The 17690-nt window shown below is 38.6% G+C and overlaps 1 protein-coding gene and 1 long non-coding RNA gene across 3 annotated transcripts; one reads left to right on the forward strand and one right to left on the reverse strand.

Moving 5' to 3' along the window:
• The first annotated feature begins 1087 nt into the window (after positions 1–1087).
• On the forward strand, positions 1088–11622 carry LOC140684281 (uncharacterized). The gene is made up of 3 exons (XR_012056325.1): positions 1088–1206; positions 1786–2015; positions 2836–11622. It is a non-coding gene; the product is annotated as an uncharacterized lncRNA (long non-coding RNA).
• Positions 11623–13869: 2247 nt separating this feature from the next.
• On the reverse strand, positions 13870–17614 carry OIP5 (Opa interacting protein 5). 2 transcript variants are annotated; one of them, XM_004174532.5, is made up of 5 exons: positions 17236–17614; positions 17047–17113; positions 15947–16069; positions 15364–15445; positions 13870–14092 (listed from the first exon to the last, which is right to left on the reverse strand). In XM_004174532.5, exons 1-5 carry the CDS (start codon positions 17570–17572, stop codon positions 14018–14020), a joined length of 684 nt encoding a protein of 227 aa, XP_004174580.5. In that variant the 5' UTR covers positions 17573–17614; the 3' UTR covers positions 13870–14017. The 2 variants fall into 2 exon arrangements, with proteins under 2 accessions (XP_004174580.5, XP_072786071.1); XM_072929970.1 differs by having other exon boundaries at positions 13985–14092; positions 15323–15445; positions 17236–17601.
• Positions 17615–17690: the final 76 nt, after the last annotated feature.

The following is a 17690-nucleotide window of genomic DNA, read 5'->3' on the forward strand; positions in this document are numbered from 1 at the left end:
CAGTACAGTATGAAACAAGAAAAATAGCTTTTTTTTTCTTTGTAATGTCCACTAGCTTTTATCTGAAGAGTTGGTGTCACCATCAGTCTCAGTGCCAGCTCATTTTCAATAACCGTGATATATATACAGTTGCATTTGCAAGTTCTGTTGGACTACTGTGAACTCTGTGCTCATGTAATTGATGAAAGTCAGCTAGAGAGTGTATCAAGCAGAGTAGTTAAAAAACTGGGGCATTCAAAGTCAGTGAACTTGTTAAAATTTAAAAAAGTAGGGTAAAGCTAACTGAATTTCAGTGTTGGATGAACCATTCCTTCGCTTGAGTTGTTTTAAATGTCACCAGCTGCTTTCTTTTTTAATAAGACTTACTTTAGTGTTTAGTTAATTCATAGTCTTACTGAAAGAAGATCCAGCTTTTCAAAGATTGGATTGGTTTCTATTATGTGGTTTCTATAATGATAAGGCAGTTTGGGATTATTGCAAATTAATTACCAATCCTGGTAACTGTTCCTTTTCAAGTTAATTCTTTTGTGATGCATTTACTGTTGGTTCCTTAATATCTCAAAGTCACATAGTGCTTGGCTGGTTCTCAAGGGAGAATTTGAGTAGGAAGGGTCAGAACTGACAACATGGAAAGGAAGTAACCACTCTGAAATGGGGATTTTCTGAAGGTCCAGGTGCATGGTGCTTGTAGAAATGCTGTGTTGTGCAGGAGTGTGGAAGCTAATAATCCTTTGCTAAAGAATTTTGAATAATTTAGGTTGTGTGTGATGAGATAGTTCTGCTCACAGCAATCCATTATTCTTCCAGTTAGGTTGTCAGCTCAGCATCCTCCCTACAGTAGTTTGTTATTAATGTGAGTTTCTTGTCTTACTGGAGACTGAATATGTGTCCATCTCATTTCCCATGAAACTTAAATGTGTGCCTCCAATTATTTAAAGTTTGTGTGTCTTGGCTCTTCCACACTTGGGTCAAATTCTCTTGATTTAAACTAAAAGAGGAGGTATATCTGATAATTTGAAAAATAACATCAGCATGTTTTACGTAGGAAGTCTAAAAATTACTGGTTCATGGAAGATACAGCTAATCTTTTGTGTCTTGTGCAGATAATCATGTATGATCTGAGCTGCTTCCTAGATGCAAATTTAATTTTATTTATCTCTTTCTTTCTAAGCTCATGGAGAGGATGTGGAATGATCAAAAATAATGGTGAGTACAATTGTGAGGTTATTTAGGTACTAAATGTAAGGTAATAAACTTATCAAGTTTGTTAGCTGATTTAGTTCCCTTTTCTCTGACCACAGAAATCTCTCATTGAGATTTTAATTTTTTGTAGTGTGCTTTCAGAGAACTGGAATGTTGCCACAGTGTCAGATTTCAGCTTGGGCTTCTCCTTAAATAAACATTGATTTGACCATTATATATTCTAACAGGAATAAATGCCTTGAAAGTTGTAAAAGCCCTGTCCTGTGATGTCATTTGTTCTGCTAAGACACATTGTATTAACTTGGAATATTTTTTTTTTAAGTGTTATTTATTACATGATGGAATTGGAAGGATGATAAAATAACCAAATGTAAATTATCAAATAGAAAAAAAATACATTCAAAATTTCTAAGATTGCAATAAACTTCAGTAGTTTTGATATTTTTTTTTATTCCCAGTGAATGAAATAAAGATATTCTGATAGTTAAGGTGTTCAGCACAATTAGATTCTGTTCTGTATTCTATTCTGAGCTATATTCTGTTCTCAGCTCTGTCACAAACCTTTGGCTTGTTTTATTGCAGCTCTCCAGGTCTGTTTTTCCACATCTTCATAAGAATAAGACTTTCCCAATAGTCTTGAGTGTCGATGGTCAACCCAATGATCAGCTGAAATATTTGAGTGACTCAAGAGAGATATCAATAGTGACATGTACTATATTTCCATTTTCATGGTCTACTCACTGCTTCTAACATAGGAGCTGAAAATTGTCACTGGAAGTCTATTTCTGGACTTGATCAACAGAATGGTTAAGGTAATTAAAATAAATACAGACAGGGGAAAGAGAGGAAGAGGTTAGTTATTGTCATGTTCTTGTATATGAGAAAGATTTATTTTTCCTTTTTTTCCCTCTATTTTGCATCTCTTACTTTAGCACAAGAGCAGGGTAATAAACATTCTGGCAATAGTGATGCAGGAGTGCACCCATGTTAACTTCCAACATAATGCAAAAATAACATGTCTTAACAGCTGCTGTAACTAGGTAGTACCAGGTGAGTATCACTGATGGAAGGCCAGGAGATCTGTGAAAAGATGAGTTACTGAAATTTGTCCGTGCTGTGGATAAGTGGGGAGAAATGAGTAAAAGTAAGAAGCTAATGAATGTGATCTTAAAACATTTGTAAGTGCTCTTTTCCTCTCCAGCACTGACAATTTCATAATTAGTTGGGTGGTAGTTTATGATGTCTCTTTGAGCTGTGACCTGCTAGAGCAGAGTACAGACACTCTGTGCCATGTGCACTCTGCTGCTGACAGCCTCGTCGTTATCATCTCTGTGTTGGAGACACGGTTGAAGCCCACAGCTAATTAACAGTGCTGTATTTTTAGCTGCATTGCTTCTCACTAAGTGTATAGTTCAGCATTTCTGAAGTGTTTCTTTAGCCAGCTTATGGAAGTCTAAAGTTAGATACAGAGTCTTACAGACCAAGGGATTATTGCAGTTTGTGAAACCAGATAATTTTATCCATTAAGGTCAGGCTTTTAAAGTAGTGAACTGGTGGGCATTTTAACGTTGAATGTATTTTATTCTGATTCCTAAACTATCTTCCTTGCTTTTTTTTAATTTGGAATTCCAGACCCTCTCCTAAGAAGGTGATCCTCTTACTTCCTCAACGGCTATAAAATGTGGATATTTCTCTTCTATCAAGCAAAACCCGCCCTTCATTTCCATGGAGCTGAATGAACAAAGATCTGTCCACTTCTGTTTTTATCGTCTCGCCAAACATTTGATTCTTCAGATGACTTCCCCCACAGAAGTAGCCCACTGTTTTATCAAAACTCAGAAGCACAGTAACAGAAATCAGCATTTGTTTTCTTGAAAATATGTCTTCTGTGCCAGCTCTTCATTCAGCTTTCTGCATTCTGTTTTAAAATGAAAAATACTTTGTAATCAGATGCAAGTGGAAGCTGGTGTTTTTCACTGATATTTCCTTCTTAATTTTAGGAAGGTTAAGTACTTTGGTGTGTCAAATTGGAATTCCTAGCAGATAAAGTGTCTGCATGCATTGCTGTGTCAGACTGACCTGATATTAAAAGTTGCAGCAGGAAAACCAGAATGTTTTCTGCTCTGACATGAGGAAGAAACTTACCAAACAACTAGGGGCATCTCATGCAGGTGTTTTCTAGTTCAGGTCCCAGGCTTGACTTTATAGGTAGGTGTCAACTCACATAAAGCAGCTAATGTACAAGAACAAATACAGAATCACTTTGTCTGTACTGTGTATCCCAGGCTGTGATCAAAATGTATATTTGCATGTGTGAACCTCTGTAAGTGCAGGATATGAAGAGCTTTCACCTGAAGAAAAAATTACTCTACATCATTTCATTTTTGGCAAAGAAAGGAAGCTTTGAAGGCCTCTGGGGTGATGGGATAGTGACTAAGTTTGCATTAAATCATTCCCTTCCTCAGGCATTCCCTTAGCATCAAAAGGAACAAGACCATTCTACGGCAGAAGAGATGGGCAGAACATCTCTATTATAGAAATTAGCTTCTGATGGGATGGAAGAGACCAGAGCTGTAAGTTGCAGTGTATCCACCTGGCTTCCTCGACACAGTTTCAGCTTTTCCTACTGCTGATGAAATCTTGCTTTTTGATTCTTTAATGACTGAGAACTGAGAGGACCTGTGTGTTTCCTCCATCTAGGTAGAAATAGGCCCAAGAAAATGGAATGTTAGCCACGTAAGAGGGATGAGTTGAGAGCAGAAATACTTATTACAGTCCCTTTTCTGACTCTTCTTATTCCTTCCCAAACTAAGGCACAATCTGGTTGTTCTCATGTTTACACAAGATTTTTTGTCTATGTAATTCGTGATTATATAGGATATTTTCTGTCATTCTGAGATGGGAGTATATATTGTTTACATGCTCCCTGCTGTGGGATTATCTATAACAAGTAAGATTTTTGGCAAAAAACTACCAGAACTGGGATATGTATTATATTCCACCTCAAACCTGAAACTCTTTTTAGTGCACCTTATTCCAAGTTTGTGATTTAGAAATGTGGCTTGCTAGCTTAAAATACGGGAGATACTAAACTGATTGGGGAAGTGTTCTAGATTTCTTGTTATATTTTTCATTTCAGAAAACTGCTGGAGAGAGCCAGGCAGCCTGAAAATGGCTGAAAAAGCAAACAATTGAAATCCTTCTTAATTCTTGGTGATTGGTTGCCAGGGCAGCATTCTAGTATCAAAAATGTGGTGACATTTTATGGGACCAAGTTCCATAGCAGAGTGAGAACAAGTGTTGATGTTGATCCTAATCCTCCAAGTAACGTCTGTGTTTAGACTTGTTTTGTAACAATAGGATTTAATGACAACTTTACCCATTTTGTGTTTCCATGAAGCAAAGGGCAGCCGCGTAAGCTTAAGAGTGGTGGACAGGATGCTGCATGTCAAAGCAATGCCAACTTTAATGAGCAGAGAGGTGCTCTAAAAATGCGTGTAACATTGTGGTGAGCTGTGTGGTAAGAGTTAACATTGAGCTTGATGAGGCAACCACCAGCTTGGGCTGACTTTGCTGAATATGATCTGAACTTTCTGGCATTGGATGCAACTAGAAAAGCACACTTCATTTTAGGGCCTCCCTACATTGAAGTCAATAGGATTTAATGGAGATGTCTGTAGAAGCAGGATCCATCTCTAAGTGATGGAAAATACTGTCAATATCATAGGATTACAGTGATTGGGAGGTATGTGGTATAACAAATGTCTGATTTTAGATCTGAGAATTTTCTTCTTCTGCCCATGCTTATCCCTCTGATGTTAGAGATAGCAGTTGTTTCTTACATAGCTTGATGACAGAATACTTGGGGGACAGGAAGGTATTTTTTTTTTCTGGGGACATTCACAAAAATTGCGAATTTGCCTGACTAGAGAGTTGATAATCTAAGCTTCTTAAAGTCAATATTTTGTAGCCCGACATTGTAACAAAAAAGTAGAATTACTGATTTTTTTCTTAAGTCCTATTCATGACAGTATAGCAGCATTAGTTTTTGAGTTTAATTTTAGAACATCAGGATTTTATTAGGTTAAGGATCCATGGCTTTCACAGAAGTGATACTCCAATAGTGCATGCCCAGAAGACCCCTATTGCTGTACCTTCCTGACCAGCACCTTTAAAGAGCTGCTGTGTTTGGAAATGCTGCTTAATCTGACTCACTTTTTCTTGCTCCGCTTTTTCTTTATGTTGGTTGGAAATCTTCCCATGTGAAAGATTACAAAAACAAGGGGCATGTGCAATAGCTCATATATATATATATACATATATATATTTTAATACTTGTGGACAAAATGATGTTACAAGTTGTTTGAAAACAACAAAATCACCAATGTCTTCCATTTTGAGATGTGTATAGTTCCATAAGCATTAGTGCTTTGTAGCAAACTGTAGTGCCATGTTAGGACCAGTGCATGAGCCTAGTAGTATTTTTACAATTTCTGAGTGACAAATTTATTAGTAAACAGTGATGATAATGTAATTAACACTAGAAAGGATACAATAGGAATGTCACAAACATGGTCTAAACATGCAGTATCCTCCCTTTGACAATGACAATGCTATCCTTAGAAATGGAACTCATTCACTTAATGGGCTTCATAGCATCATAGTTGACTTTTTGATATTTGTCTGTATGTCCAACTGCAGTAGTAAGCTAGAGTATGCAAGTATCCATAATTCTCATCCCTATTGGTGTGATTCTTTTATTTTAAATCTTTGTTGGTGTTTTCTTCTGTTTTCAATATTATTGAACCATTTATTACCCATCCTGTGATATACTCAGAAAAATACGAATATGCTAAGGAGTTTGTGTGCATTCTGTACACATCTCTTACCTTCAGATAATTTACGAAGTCTGTTAAGTAATCTTGTCTTTTTTTCAGATCTGACTCTATGTTTTTTATAGCTAGTAAACATTATCCTCATTGTGTGATAAGTTAATAGTTGCAAAATGTGATGTGCTAATTATGTGTAGAAGACTTTTCTCCATTATTGCAGGAATGGGGAACCTTTTTTGGCTGAAGTCCTCTTGAATCTTAAAATAATCTTGGTGGATCCTGCATTTACATACATCTTAATAAGAGAGAATAAGATAAAGTCCAAGTTGGAAAATGATGTTGCAGGCTGTATCTGTGCAGCAGGCTGTCTCTAGCCAATGGATCAGAGATTCCCCACCCCTGTATTATTGAGAATTCAAAATCCTGTATTTTAGGTAACTTCCAGTTTTTGCTTTCCAGCTCTAAGCTCAATTTTAATGATTTCTGTCTCTCCCTCTGCTTTTTTCAGAAGGAAAGTTTAGACCAGGGAAGGAAAATTGATTTAGCACTCAATGGGCAGCTTGGACTGGTCAAATAGGAAACTGGTATGATTCTTGAGATGGCATCCTCTTATTTCCTAGGAATAAGTCTTTTATTTTATGCCAGTGCTGCTCTTCACCCATTTCTCTCTTTCAGCTTAGAGAGGATACTGCATCTTTTTTTCCTGAGACCTGCCTGTAAATGGCCATTAGGGGGAGGGAGGGAATGGGTAGCTTGGTTTTGTAATTTTGGTATGCTATATCTTAAAGAAATTAATCAAGAAGCATATGCTTCCATGCAATTACAGTAATCCAGGCAGAGTTAATGTATGTAACAGGGAAAAAAAATCCCCAACAAAGCCAACCAAACAAACCTCTGCATCTGATAAATTTCTGAGAAAATTGGGCAGGTGGGCCATTTACAACAGAGCTCCGGGGGACCTGTGCTAGGAGTCAGGTTCAATTCTGAATGGACTTAGCTGTACCATTGAATAAAGTAGTTTAGTGCTTGGGAGAATAAATTGAAAAATACCTCTGAAACTGGAATGCAAAATAGCACAGTATGTAGGGGGAAGAATCCCTGATGCAAACAAAGCCATAAGATGATTTAATAAGAAAATAGAACTTTAGTAGCAATAACTGTTTTGCATGTGATAGTAAATAACTTGCATTAGCAAGACTGTACATTAGAGTAAGTGGGTAATAACCAAATAAGTTTGTGGCGCTCTGTGCTGCAGAGAGTTGTGTGAAGAGTCTTCCTGAGAAGAAGGGTGAATTCTTCTTATGTTCCTCTCATTGGAGGGAATTTGGCACTTGAATACTAAGTTACTGAACTTGATATATATATTAAAAAAAGAAAAATTAGCTTTGCCACATGTCGGAAGCACTGTCAGTGAGTGCTGGGGGAAGGGCAGACAGTTCTCTTTGAAAGGATAGCTGAAGTTTCCTTGTAATTTTTTTCTTTCTCTGTAGCATAGCACTTGCTCTGTTTCTCTGAGAAACGAAACTTTTCCAAATACTGTACTGTGAAGAGAACCTGATTCTAAAGTTAGAAGCTTTTGTGGTGGGAAGTACTTTTTGTTTTCTTTGCTTATAAAGACAAATCTGAGATAGTCTTTAAATTAAAAAAAAAATTAAAAACATTAGAGAGCACTTGACACTCAAAACATTTGTACATGCCAAGCACAGCTGTAGAATTATAATTTCAGATTTGCTAAACACTGTTTCAGACCATAATTGATTTCAGTTGATGCCTGAAGTTTTGCAGAGGCAAGTACTGTGAGGCCTATTGTAACACAAAGGGTTATTGATCTTCACCTGTACATCTGCATCCAAAAATTTACTCGCTATCAAAGAGCCACAGGAGTTCTAAACTGTTCCTAGTTGACATTTTTCAGTGTAGATAACCTCATCTATGCACACAGTATGGCCCAACATATAGTAATGTATTCTGAACAGAATCAGAGGTTTAAATCAATCTGGCTGCATTTCTTCTGGAAAGCTGAAGTAATTTATACTGTAAGCTTCCAGCTTAATGGAAGCTTCTTGTGTTTTAAAGCATGGGGGTGAAGCACTTTGGCTCTTCATAAATTGATAATGGAACTGTCAAGGCTGTGAGCATTTTTGCAGTATAAAGTAACAGGATAAGCATGAGAATGTCTAAATTAAGTGTTGGCTAACATGCTTATGAAAACTAATTGATATGAAAGATTGTAATCAGCTTAAATTCCAACTATTGATTTTTTGATAAAATTGGAAGCTGGCCATAGGGGACCTTCATTTGATTGCTCTCTGATTACATTATAGAAATTTTGACATTATGTGGTCTGTGATCAGCAAGTACATTTGCATAATAATGAAATTATAATGAAAACAAAGTCACATTCATGCTTCAGAAGTATGAACTTTGTGGCTGAACAGAATTCTTCAGGGGTGTATCCACTCAGAAAAGGGGGGAGGAGATAAAGACTGATGTAGCCAGGCAAGCTGTCTACATACACTTCCCAGTTCAGACTTTTAATAATGATCTGAGTTCTGTGGGTTGCTACCTAGGAATTACTATTCACAGCAACAAAAGGAAGCCCTTTGCCTTTCAGCTCTTGTACTATGACATGACTTTTGCTTCAACCTACTTGATTTAACGGCTTCTAAACCTAAGTGGAAGTGTCAGGTGCTACCACACTTTGGTGTGGTATATCAAAGGTATAATGACCAATATGGACATGACTACTTTAGCAGTACTAAACCCATATGGTATAAATATATTCTGTTTGTATATCCAGTAGTGCTGCTGCAAAAGGTCTTGCCAGTACTTGTGTTGAGAATTGTAACTTCTGTTATTAAGGGTAGTTGTCAAATTTATGAGAAAACTAAACTCTTGCAAAAACTTCTTGATAGTGGGAGGAAATTGTACTGAGGCTGAGGATACTGACACTTTACATGAGGATTGTATTGTCAAGAACTGGCAGTCTGGGTTTTTTTGGGGGGCAGAAAAGGAAAAAATATTGAAGCTAGAACTATTTTTGATGTATAACGAATCTTAAGAATTACTGCTTCTTGCATCCTTAGAAAACTGGCTGGTCTTCCTCCAAAATTAATAATCCTGCTTGCTGGTCAGATGCAGAGCTGCAGAATGACAGTTCAAGTTAGATTCCACTGGATTTCTTTCATGGAACGATCCAGCATTTTGGCCCTGTAGCACTTTGATTGGCACACAAAAGCCAGCAGTTGAACAGGGTGTCCTGTTCAAAAGTGCAGAACATTAACCATGGATTCTGATGTCTGTTCCCTTTCAGTCTCTACACTTCCTCCTGCGTTTTAGAGAAAGTGTCAGTGTTCATGATGTCAGCAGAGCGTGTTTCTGTCTCTGAGCCTATGTACTGGGTTATAATATAGACAAATTCACAAGACTTTTACCCCATCTAAAGGTAAAGATAGAAAGTAACTTTCTGTTCAGTGTGTCCTATGTAAATCCTGTCTGCTTCTCTCCACTTCCCCTCCAAATGAGTGTGTTTGCAGGTCAAATAAAAGGCAGGTAGTTTGTAATGCCTCAGGCCTGAAGAACTGCATGGAGAAACTGAAGGAAAGCGGCACAGGCCCACAAACCAAATCTTAGAGCTAGTATTCTAATTATGCATGATTCAAAATGTCTAGTGTAATGTAGTTATTACCAGTAAATTGAGATATGCATTTATACATAATGAAGCAATAGGAATTAATATACCAATAGCTTGAACTTCCTGCTTTGATTCTCAAATTTCGGGTTTTTTTTAGAGAATGTGCTGCCTCTGTAGAGATGGGGGCAGAATGTATAGATAGGAACAGAAGCATGGCACCAAAACTGTAAATCAGGAACCAGGATCAGCAGAACTCGCCTTTATAACCTGTAGTCTGGTTCATATCACTGTCCTGAGCATGTAAAAAAACAGGGCATGAACTAAGCATGTTTAGAGGCGAGATGAGGTTTCTCACCTGCTGCAGCTGTAGCAAGGAAAAGTGTGCAGAGTTTCTTACATGGTGCAGGGGGAGCGACTGGTGGGAAAGTAAAAGACCAAACCCACAAAAAAATCACCCCAAAACCCAAGCCAACAAACAAGTAACAGAAACCACAGACTCAAGGGTAGTATTTGCCAGATAGTAGGTAATAAGCTGGAGTGTGGTGAGAGAAATTATTTGGAGAATACTGAAATTAATAAGCACAGTACATATTTTTCAGGTGTTGAATAGCTTTTTAAGAGACAGTATTTTCAGGTAACTCTAGCCCCATAGGCAGCTGTACTGAAGCATACTGGTACCAGCCAGCAATAATGGCATCTGCAGGAATGAACCTGAAAATACTTGTAATCTTGTATATTTTTTAAGTTCTTTAAAGAGATTTTTTAAAAAAGAAAATGAGATTTGATCACTGAAGGTCTTTATCTTCTGCAACAGAGGTTGCAATTTTCTTTCTTTATTTCACTTACTAGATAAAAGGGAATTTGGGCGCCATCTTTCTGTAAACTCTTACTGTGTTCTCTTGTAATTCAAGTCTCTTAGTGGATAATGCAGTCAGTTTCTGCTGGCAGTTTCAAAATACGAGAATATGTGGCATAGCCTACATCACTAATACTTTTCCAAGTTTAAACTTGTAATTAAACGTGTAGAATACTGGCTTGTAATTGCAGAATTCTATACTTGTAGCTTAGCTTAATTTTGTAAGTGGGCTTAACTTGTGCAGAACACTTCTCCATGTACAGAGGCTCAGTCCTCTCTTAAGTAGAAGGAAGTGTCTTGGAGGAAGAAAAGGTGTGTCAAGTTAACTCCTGTTCATATTTCATAGCCAACCATTTATAAAGCGCTGTGTTTTGGGTTTAGAATGGGAACTCTGGTTTTACCCATGAATGCTTTTTAAATATGTAAGGATTGCCAAATGAAGATACAAATATTATAAGAGAACTATTCCATGGTATCACAAATTAGACTGAATTAAAGTTTTTGAGCCAACTTCTTCAAGAAACAAGAAAATTTCTAAGACAAAGTTAGCCCAGTGGTTAACCATGGTAATTTTTAATTCTTTGGAACACTATGCATGGTTTTAAAGTCTGTTAAATATTGTAATGAGTAAGCCATTGTATCCTTCGTATTTCCCTTCAGTATGACCTGGGAATAAGCTACTGCAGGATGTCAGTGAAGTTGTTTTCCTTTTAAGAAATTTAACAGCAAAGGAGAAGTATTAGGTATAAATTCCTAAAAATTACCTTAGTACTTAGTAGGTTAAAGAATACTTATACTGAACTTCTGATAACATTCTTGCATGGATTAGTGGAGGGAATTATTGATGTGACTACAAATTATGTACTCCCATTGTACATGTTTTACATGGTAACAGTGAAAGAATGTCTCCCTGCAAATTCTGATTTTTTCCAAAAGGCAGCTTGCTTTTATATCTATGCATCTTTGAGGATTCCAAGATAAGATTTTATTCTTTTGACACTGTAAAGAGGAACTGTTTAAAAATGAACCTGGAAACTCTGCACCTGTATACAAACTTTTTTAGCAATAAAGCAGCACAGGCTGAGAATGCACTAAAACTGGATGTGTCATCTGTTCAGAAGACAAATCAAATTACTGTACATTCCACTCCACTTCTGAGGTGTACTTGCTTTAGCTTTGTTGAAACTTAACAACCCGAGCTGAATTCCTATATGCTGGATATCTGCTTTGGGGCCAGCTGTCCCAGACTTCAGGCACAAGAGCTTCTGACTTAAAACAGCAGCTGAACAAAAATTGTTATTCCACTTATTCTAAGATGCATAACTTCAATCCCTTCAAGAGTTGTTTTAGAGGATAGCAGAAACCCTCTGCTTCTTGTATTGATTATCTAAAAGTAACAAGGCCCCTCAGAAGACTGTTTTATAGATGTATTGTTTGTTTTGCTGACTACACTTCCAAAACATTTCTTCTGTGGTTGGTGGAGGTCTTCCCAGTTTCAAAGATTACAGAAATGCAGTTTAAAAATTTACCAGCTATTCTTCTTCATTATTTATTTAAATCCATGCTACATAATATAATTTGTGGAACCAATACTTTCATACTTCATAACAAATGAGGACCCCAGCAAGATAAAGTGATGGTTTTTTTCCTGCAAAATAATCAAAGAAGTAAGCCAATGACTCACATAATATTGGCGGTGGTTTGTACTATATGAATATCTGAGTTTCAGCTTTTATTTATGAAGTTCCTTCTTCACAACTTTAAATATAGTACAAAAAAGTAACTGACAGCTTTCTTTTAGGGATCAACACTAATGAAGCAAAACAGTTTAGTTTTATTCATAGTATAAACATAAAATAGCAAGAAACAGTCTCAATGCAGAAACTGGAATGAAAGGGTAAAAGCAAGTAGTGCCAATCTCAATCACATTTCTTAAACTCGTGCAACAACAACAGAAGGACTAAGGAAGTACTACAAAGGTGGTATTAGAATTTGTGAGAGTCCCTCCTCTCCTTGCAGAACGACTGTCGTTTTGGTCATGACAATGAACTGAGACCATACAGAACTCCCAAAAAGAAAGCAGTACAGTGAGCATTAGTAGGAGCCTAAGTATGAGTTGCCCACCTAAAACCTCTGAGGTGCCTTACAGTGAGTTTTGTCCCCTCTGCTCCAAGCCCATAATGAGTTATTTTACAAATAAGACAAAACACAGAACTGGCAGCAGCAGCAATGAGGTCTGCAACCTGCTGGTCATATATATGGAAGCAGAAGGCAATTTGCATCACTGGAATTAAGCTGATCAAGTAAATAGAATCCTCTCTAGACTGCTACAGGCAACTATTAAACTTTCCATAAAGTTCATTATCCCTTTAGACAGCAAAAGGGAGAGGAAAAGGCACCTTAATCTTCCAAAAAAAGAATAAGGGATATTTTGTCCCAGTAACAAAGGGTAAGTGCTTTCTTTTCTGTAAAAATATTTCCTAAGTGTTTGGAAATAAGCAGAACCAATTTTCAACAGAGATGGATGCCAATGAGCCATGAATAGGTATTTTTTATGAAACATCCTAACTGGCCAATTGAAGGCAACAGGCCAGTCATAACTTCAGGAAAGCAGTGCTTCCACAATTGTGCAGAAGAATGTCCCTTGGTTTCATAGTTAACGTTCCAGAAAGAAATGCTCAAATCTGTTCAAGGCAGTTGCTCACAGCCTTCCTTAGCCGGCACAATTTGACTCAGTCCTGTTCCTGGGGCTGACTTGGCTGGCACGTGGGTTGCCCTTTACCTGAAATTCAAAACCTTGTGTTCTTCCTCCATGATGCCATCCGGACTCATGCTCTAAGAACACTGCAGCACCTGTGATGTGCTCGTCTGCTGCTTTTGCAGGCAACACACACTAGCAAATCTCGAAACTATTCAGGAGTCCATTTAGCAGCGGCTCACATATCAGTTGTAGCTAATGAGCACTTGACCAAGAACTAGCTGCCATTAAAACCAAGGCTGCCATTAACAATGTGTCTGTTAAAGGTGGGACAAGAGCTCTAGGTCTCTAAGAATGTTCAGTTTGTAATGGTTGCTCTTGAATATCACCACCTTGCCAAGTATGTTTTGCATAGCTCCAGAAACCTGACTTCAGTATTTCAAAGGCTAGTTTTCACCCTGAAGTCACTATAAAACCAAAGTCACATTTACACAGCTTCAGAGAGTAACATGCTGCATGGGTGAACTATTCAGTCTTCCAAGCATAATTTTGGTATGTCAGATTCTCAGGTGTTCCTGAAGGGATGCACTTCATCGTCAGTTCGTTCCACACACAGATAAAGTAACAGATCAATTACTCTGGTGCAATATTTCTTTGTAATGACCAAACTCAGCAGAGATGCAGAAACAACTCCAACAGTTCTTGAAAATGGGTATCAGTTAGCATTAACTCTTGCATATCCTAATAGTAGGTCATGTGGATCTGTTGAAGAGTTCTGCCATTCTTTTACATAATTATTTTGTTATTTTATCCAGCTGCTCTGCTACTAATTCTATGCGAGCATTCAAGGCCACAAGCTTTCCTTTCACCTAGGAAAAAAGAGAAGAGAATTAAAATTAGCAAAAAAAGTCCTAACACTGGACCTTTGAATGACCTGCACCCCACTTTTAAGTGGCTAAAGAGCAGCTCATTTTCAAGATGGGAAAGTATAGAGGGGCTTGATCTCTATATTGCATGTTTAGTACTGACAAAACCAGCACCCAGATCAGAAGGCTGCACTACAAACTAGAGATGGATCAATGTGTGCCAATATCAGTCCTTCCAGGGGCATAATGGAAGATGGAGTTGCTGCAGTTTTACTATGATGAACCTGATCTTTTCTAGTTAACTCAAGTTTTCACACAGCCAGAAACCTTCTATGACAATATGTAGACAAACAGTTTTATCATTAGCTTAGGAATGCATGTGGACATTACGTCTCAAAAAGCAAAGGCCAGATGCTTGAGCTTGTTCTAGTCAACAAGCAAAGTCTCTACAGTCACATAATTTGTGTTTGCAATGAAGTGCTGTCATATTTTTACTTCAGTCATCTACTATTACTAAATCATGTCTCAACTTCAGAAGTTTTACCTGGATAAGATTTTTGTATCTTAGCCTCACTTGACCTGTAAAAACACTTTGATCTTATAGAAACTGGAAGAGGACAAAACTAAAGAAATGTAAAAGGTCCATTACAAGAGAAACTAAAATCCAAACTGAAACCCAAAAAAAAAAGTAATGAACAAATTATCACATAAATACTGGATATGCTGGCTGTTTCCTACACACAATAACTTTATTTGAGCTAAGGCACAGGCAATTAACTAACATAACTAGTCAAGTTACAGATAAGAACATCCAATTTGAACACCAAAACAGGAGGGAGGTCCTAGAGTTCTCTCTGAAACAACAAATACTGCCATGCTGTTTTGAGCTTGCTCAGACATAAAAATATAACTCTTTAAAAATCCCTTTCATATTAAAAAATTCTAGTTTTAAATTCTTCAACAATGACAACACAAGTCATAATGCTTAGGCCAAGTCTGTATAAGTTATTTTTGGGGTTTTTTTCTTTGCAAGGTATAGAGATAAAAGGATAACAAACTTTTGCCAAAATTTAGCTAGAACTGGGTATGTTCTGCAGTTTAGGGGTCTTAGAAAATGTTCCATGTCTCATGCATTGAGTCAGTTATTGTCATATAAGGCAGCATTTTCTCAGTCCTAGGCACTTAAAACCCCCACATTTGTGTCAATGTTTTTGAATTAATGTCCAAAATTACCATCATTTAAAAAGTATTTTCCATTATTGTGGAAATCTTACTTTCTGCATATTTTCCTTTAAGGTCACAGCTGGAAAATTGACCTTAGAAGCTTCTATAATCATTTGATTTTTTAAGAGATAACTGGAAAACAAAACGGGAAAGGGAAGAAAACACAGTTAAAAAACCTGTAGTTGCATATTTAGACAGATGATTTAAGATTATTTTAAATCAGATACAAGGTTGTTGCCAAAAGTAATAATTATGAAAATATTCAAAACATAGCAATGGTTTTACTTTGGAATCAAGATCTTCTCATCAAAGTAATTTACAGCTTCTGTAGTCAAGTTCTCAACCCATCAAATAATCACTTTGATACCTTACGTTAGCGAAATGAATCTGGAACTGAAGAGATTTCAGCATTGCACACAACGAAGTATGAAGTCTTACATTGCACAAGGACACTCAAGAGGTGCAAGGAAATCAAAGGGATTCACATCAACACAATTTAGTCATCAAGAATATTAATATCCCACACCAATGTGCTCAGAGAAAAGTCAAACCACTTTTGTTAGCTGTAGGCTAGTTGAACAGTGACTTGCAACTACCTGTGAAGTCACTGACCATGGAATGCAGTGTACTCACCATATGATCCTGTCCTTGAAGAAACAGAACAAATCCCGGAGATACGCCAGTTCACTGCCAGTAGAATAAAGAATGAAGCCCACAGCTGAGCCACAAGACCGACAGAATAATAAATAATAAGTACTAAAAGGAGAAAGGAAAGTGTTCTTAAAACAGAAGCTTTTGAAACCACAGATGCTGCATATTTGTCAGAGAGTATAAAATCTTCAGTTCCATTGGGGCAAAATCCAAGGCATAATAACGCATCCTCCTCAGAAAAGTAATATGTACAAAGTAATATGACCATAAGAAATTGGGCATGTTGTGAAAGAAGCAATCTCTCTAATAAGTGACGTTGCTGTTAAGGAAGAAAATGTACATCTTATTATCACAGAATGATTTAGATATTCTACTCAAACATAATTTAAATAATAAAATAATGCATGCACCAGTTGAAAATTCTAATAAAATAGATCATTACCCCATGCAGAGAGAGGGACAAGGAAAAAAGTCAAAAAAAATAGCAAGTCTTATATTGAAGAAGTTCCCAGTTCTGACAGTTTGTAAAACAGCTTTTAAAAATCATTTAAACAAGCTACTGGTTCTGTAAGCCCCTAGATGACATTTTACATTCTTCCCGTTAGACTGAGTTACCAAACCTTGCAAGAGATAGGTTCCTGAATGGGGCAGTACAAGTTTTTATTTTCAGTATTAAGAAAAGCCAACTAACCAATAGCCACCCCTCCCCCCAAAATCAAACCTAACCAACCAAAAACCCACCAAACCAAACAAAACCCAGAGATGTTTTAAGCAAGAGACCTTTGAGGGAAGAAAAGAAAGGAACCTACAAGTTAAGCTGTATTCTACTGCATTGCTCGAATGTTTCTCTCTCCACCTACAGAGGTTTTACCAGCAAAAATCTTGATTTCAACTGAAAACTACATCCCTACAAAAAGTTTCTCCATCCGAGGTGTGAAACAGGCACAGAAGTCACTTGGGAGTGACTTGCCAAGCCCCTGAGCGCCCCGCGCACAGGCCGGAGGAGCTGCCGGCTTTGGGCGCACGATTCACCGCGGTGGCCACTCGGGCAGGTCCGCTGCCGGAACTACGGAGCTACGCACCATCCCAGGAGGGTTCCCTCGAGGCCGACCGACAGCGAGTCTTCCCAGATCACATCATTGGTGACTCCTGAGGAGAAAGAGAGACGCGCTGCAGCAGAGAGCCCCCGGACCAAGCCCCGCTGCCCGCCCCGAGCTCCGCGCGGGGCAGCGGCGCGTCCTCGGCACCCGCCGGCCCGGCGAGGCACTGACTGAAGCAGATGAGGATGCTAAGCCCCGGCGGCTCCTGCCCGCACAGCTGCAGCGAGTCTCCCAGCACTGTCCAGCAGCCGCGGCAGTGGAACACGGCGCACTCCTCCGGCAGCGCACCCTGCCGCCGCGGCGGCGACGCCGGCATCGCGGCCGGCGGCGGGGAAGACGACGACGACGACGACGGCGGCGACGACGGCGGCGGCGGCAGGGGCGGCGGCCGGGGCACCGACAGCGAGACGCTGGCGGTAGAGGCAGGGGCGGCCGCCCGCTCCAGCACAATGGCCCCGATGGTCTGCGGGTCCTGGAACAGCTGTCGCAGCTGCTGCCGCACCGCCATCTCCTCCCGCCTCGCGTTCGGGCGCGGGGCCCGCCCCCGAGCATCATGATTGGAGCGCGGTTCGCACCTCTGTATTGTCATTGGTCAGAAGGAGCGTCAATCCTCGCCGCCCGCGGCT

Source organism: Taeniopygia guttata, chromosome 5 (genome assembly GCF_048771995.1).
Source record: "Taeniopygia guttata chromosome 5, bTaeGut7.mat, whole genome shotgun sequence".
In the NCBI taxonomy this organism is placed as follows: domain Eukaryota; kingdom Metazoa; phylum Chordata; class Aves; order Passeriformes; family Estrildidae; genus Taeniopygia; species Taeniopygia guttata.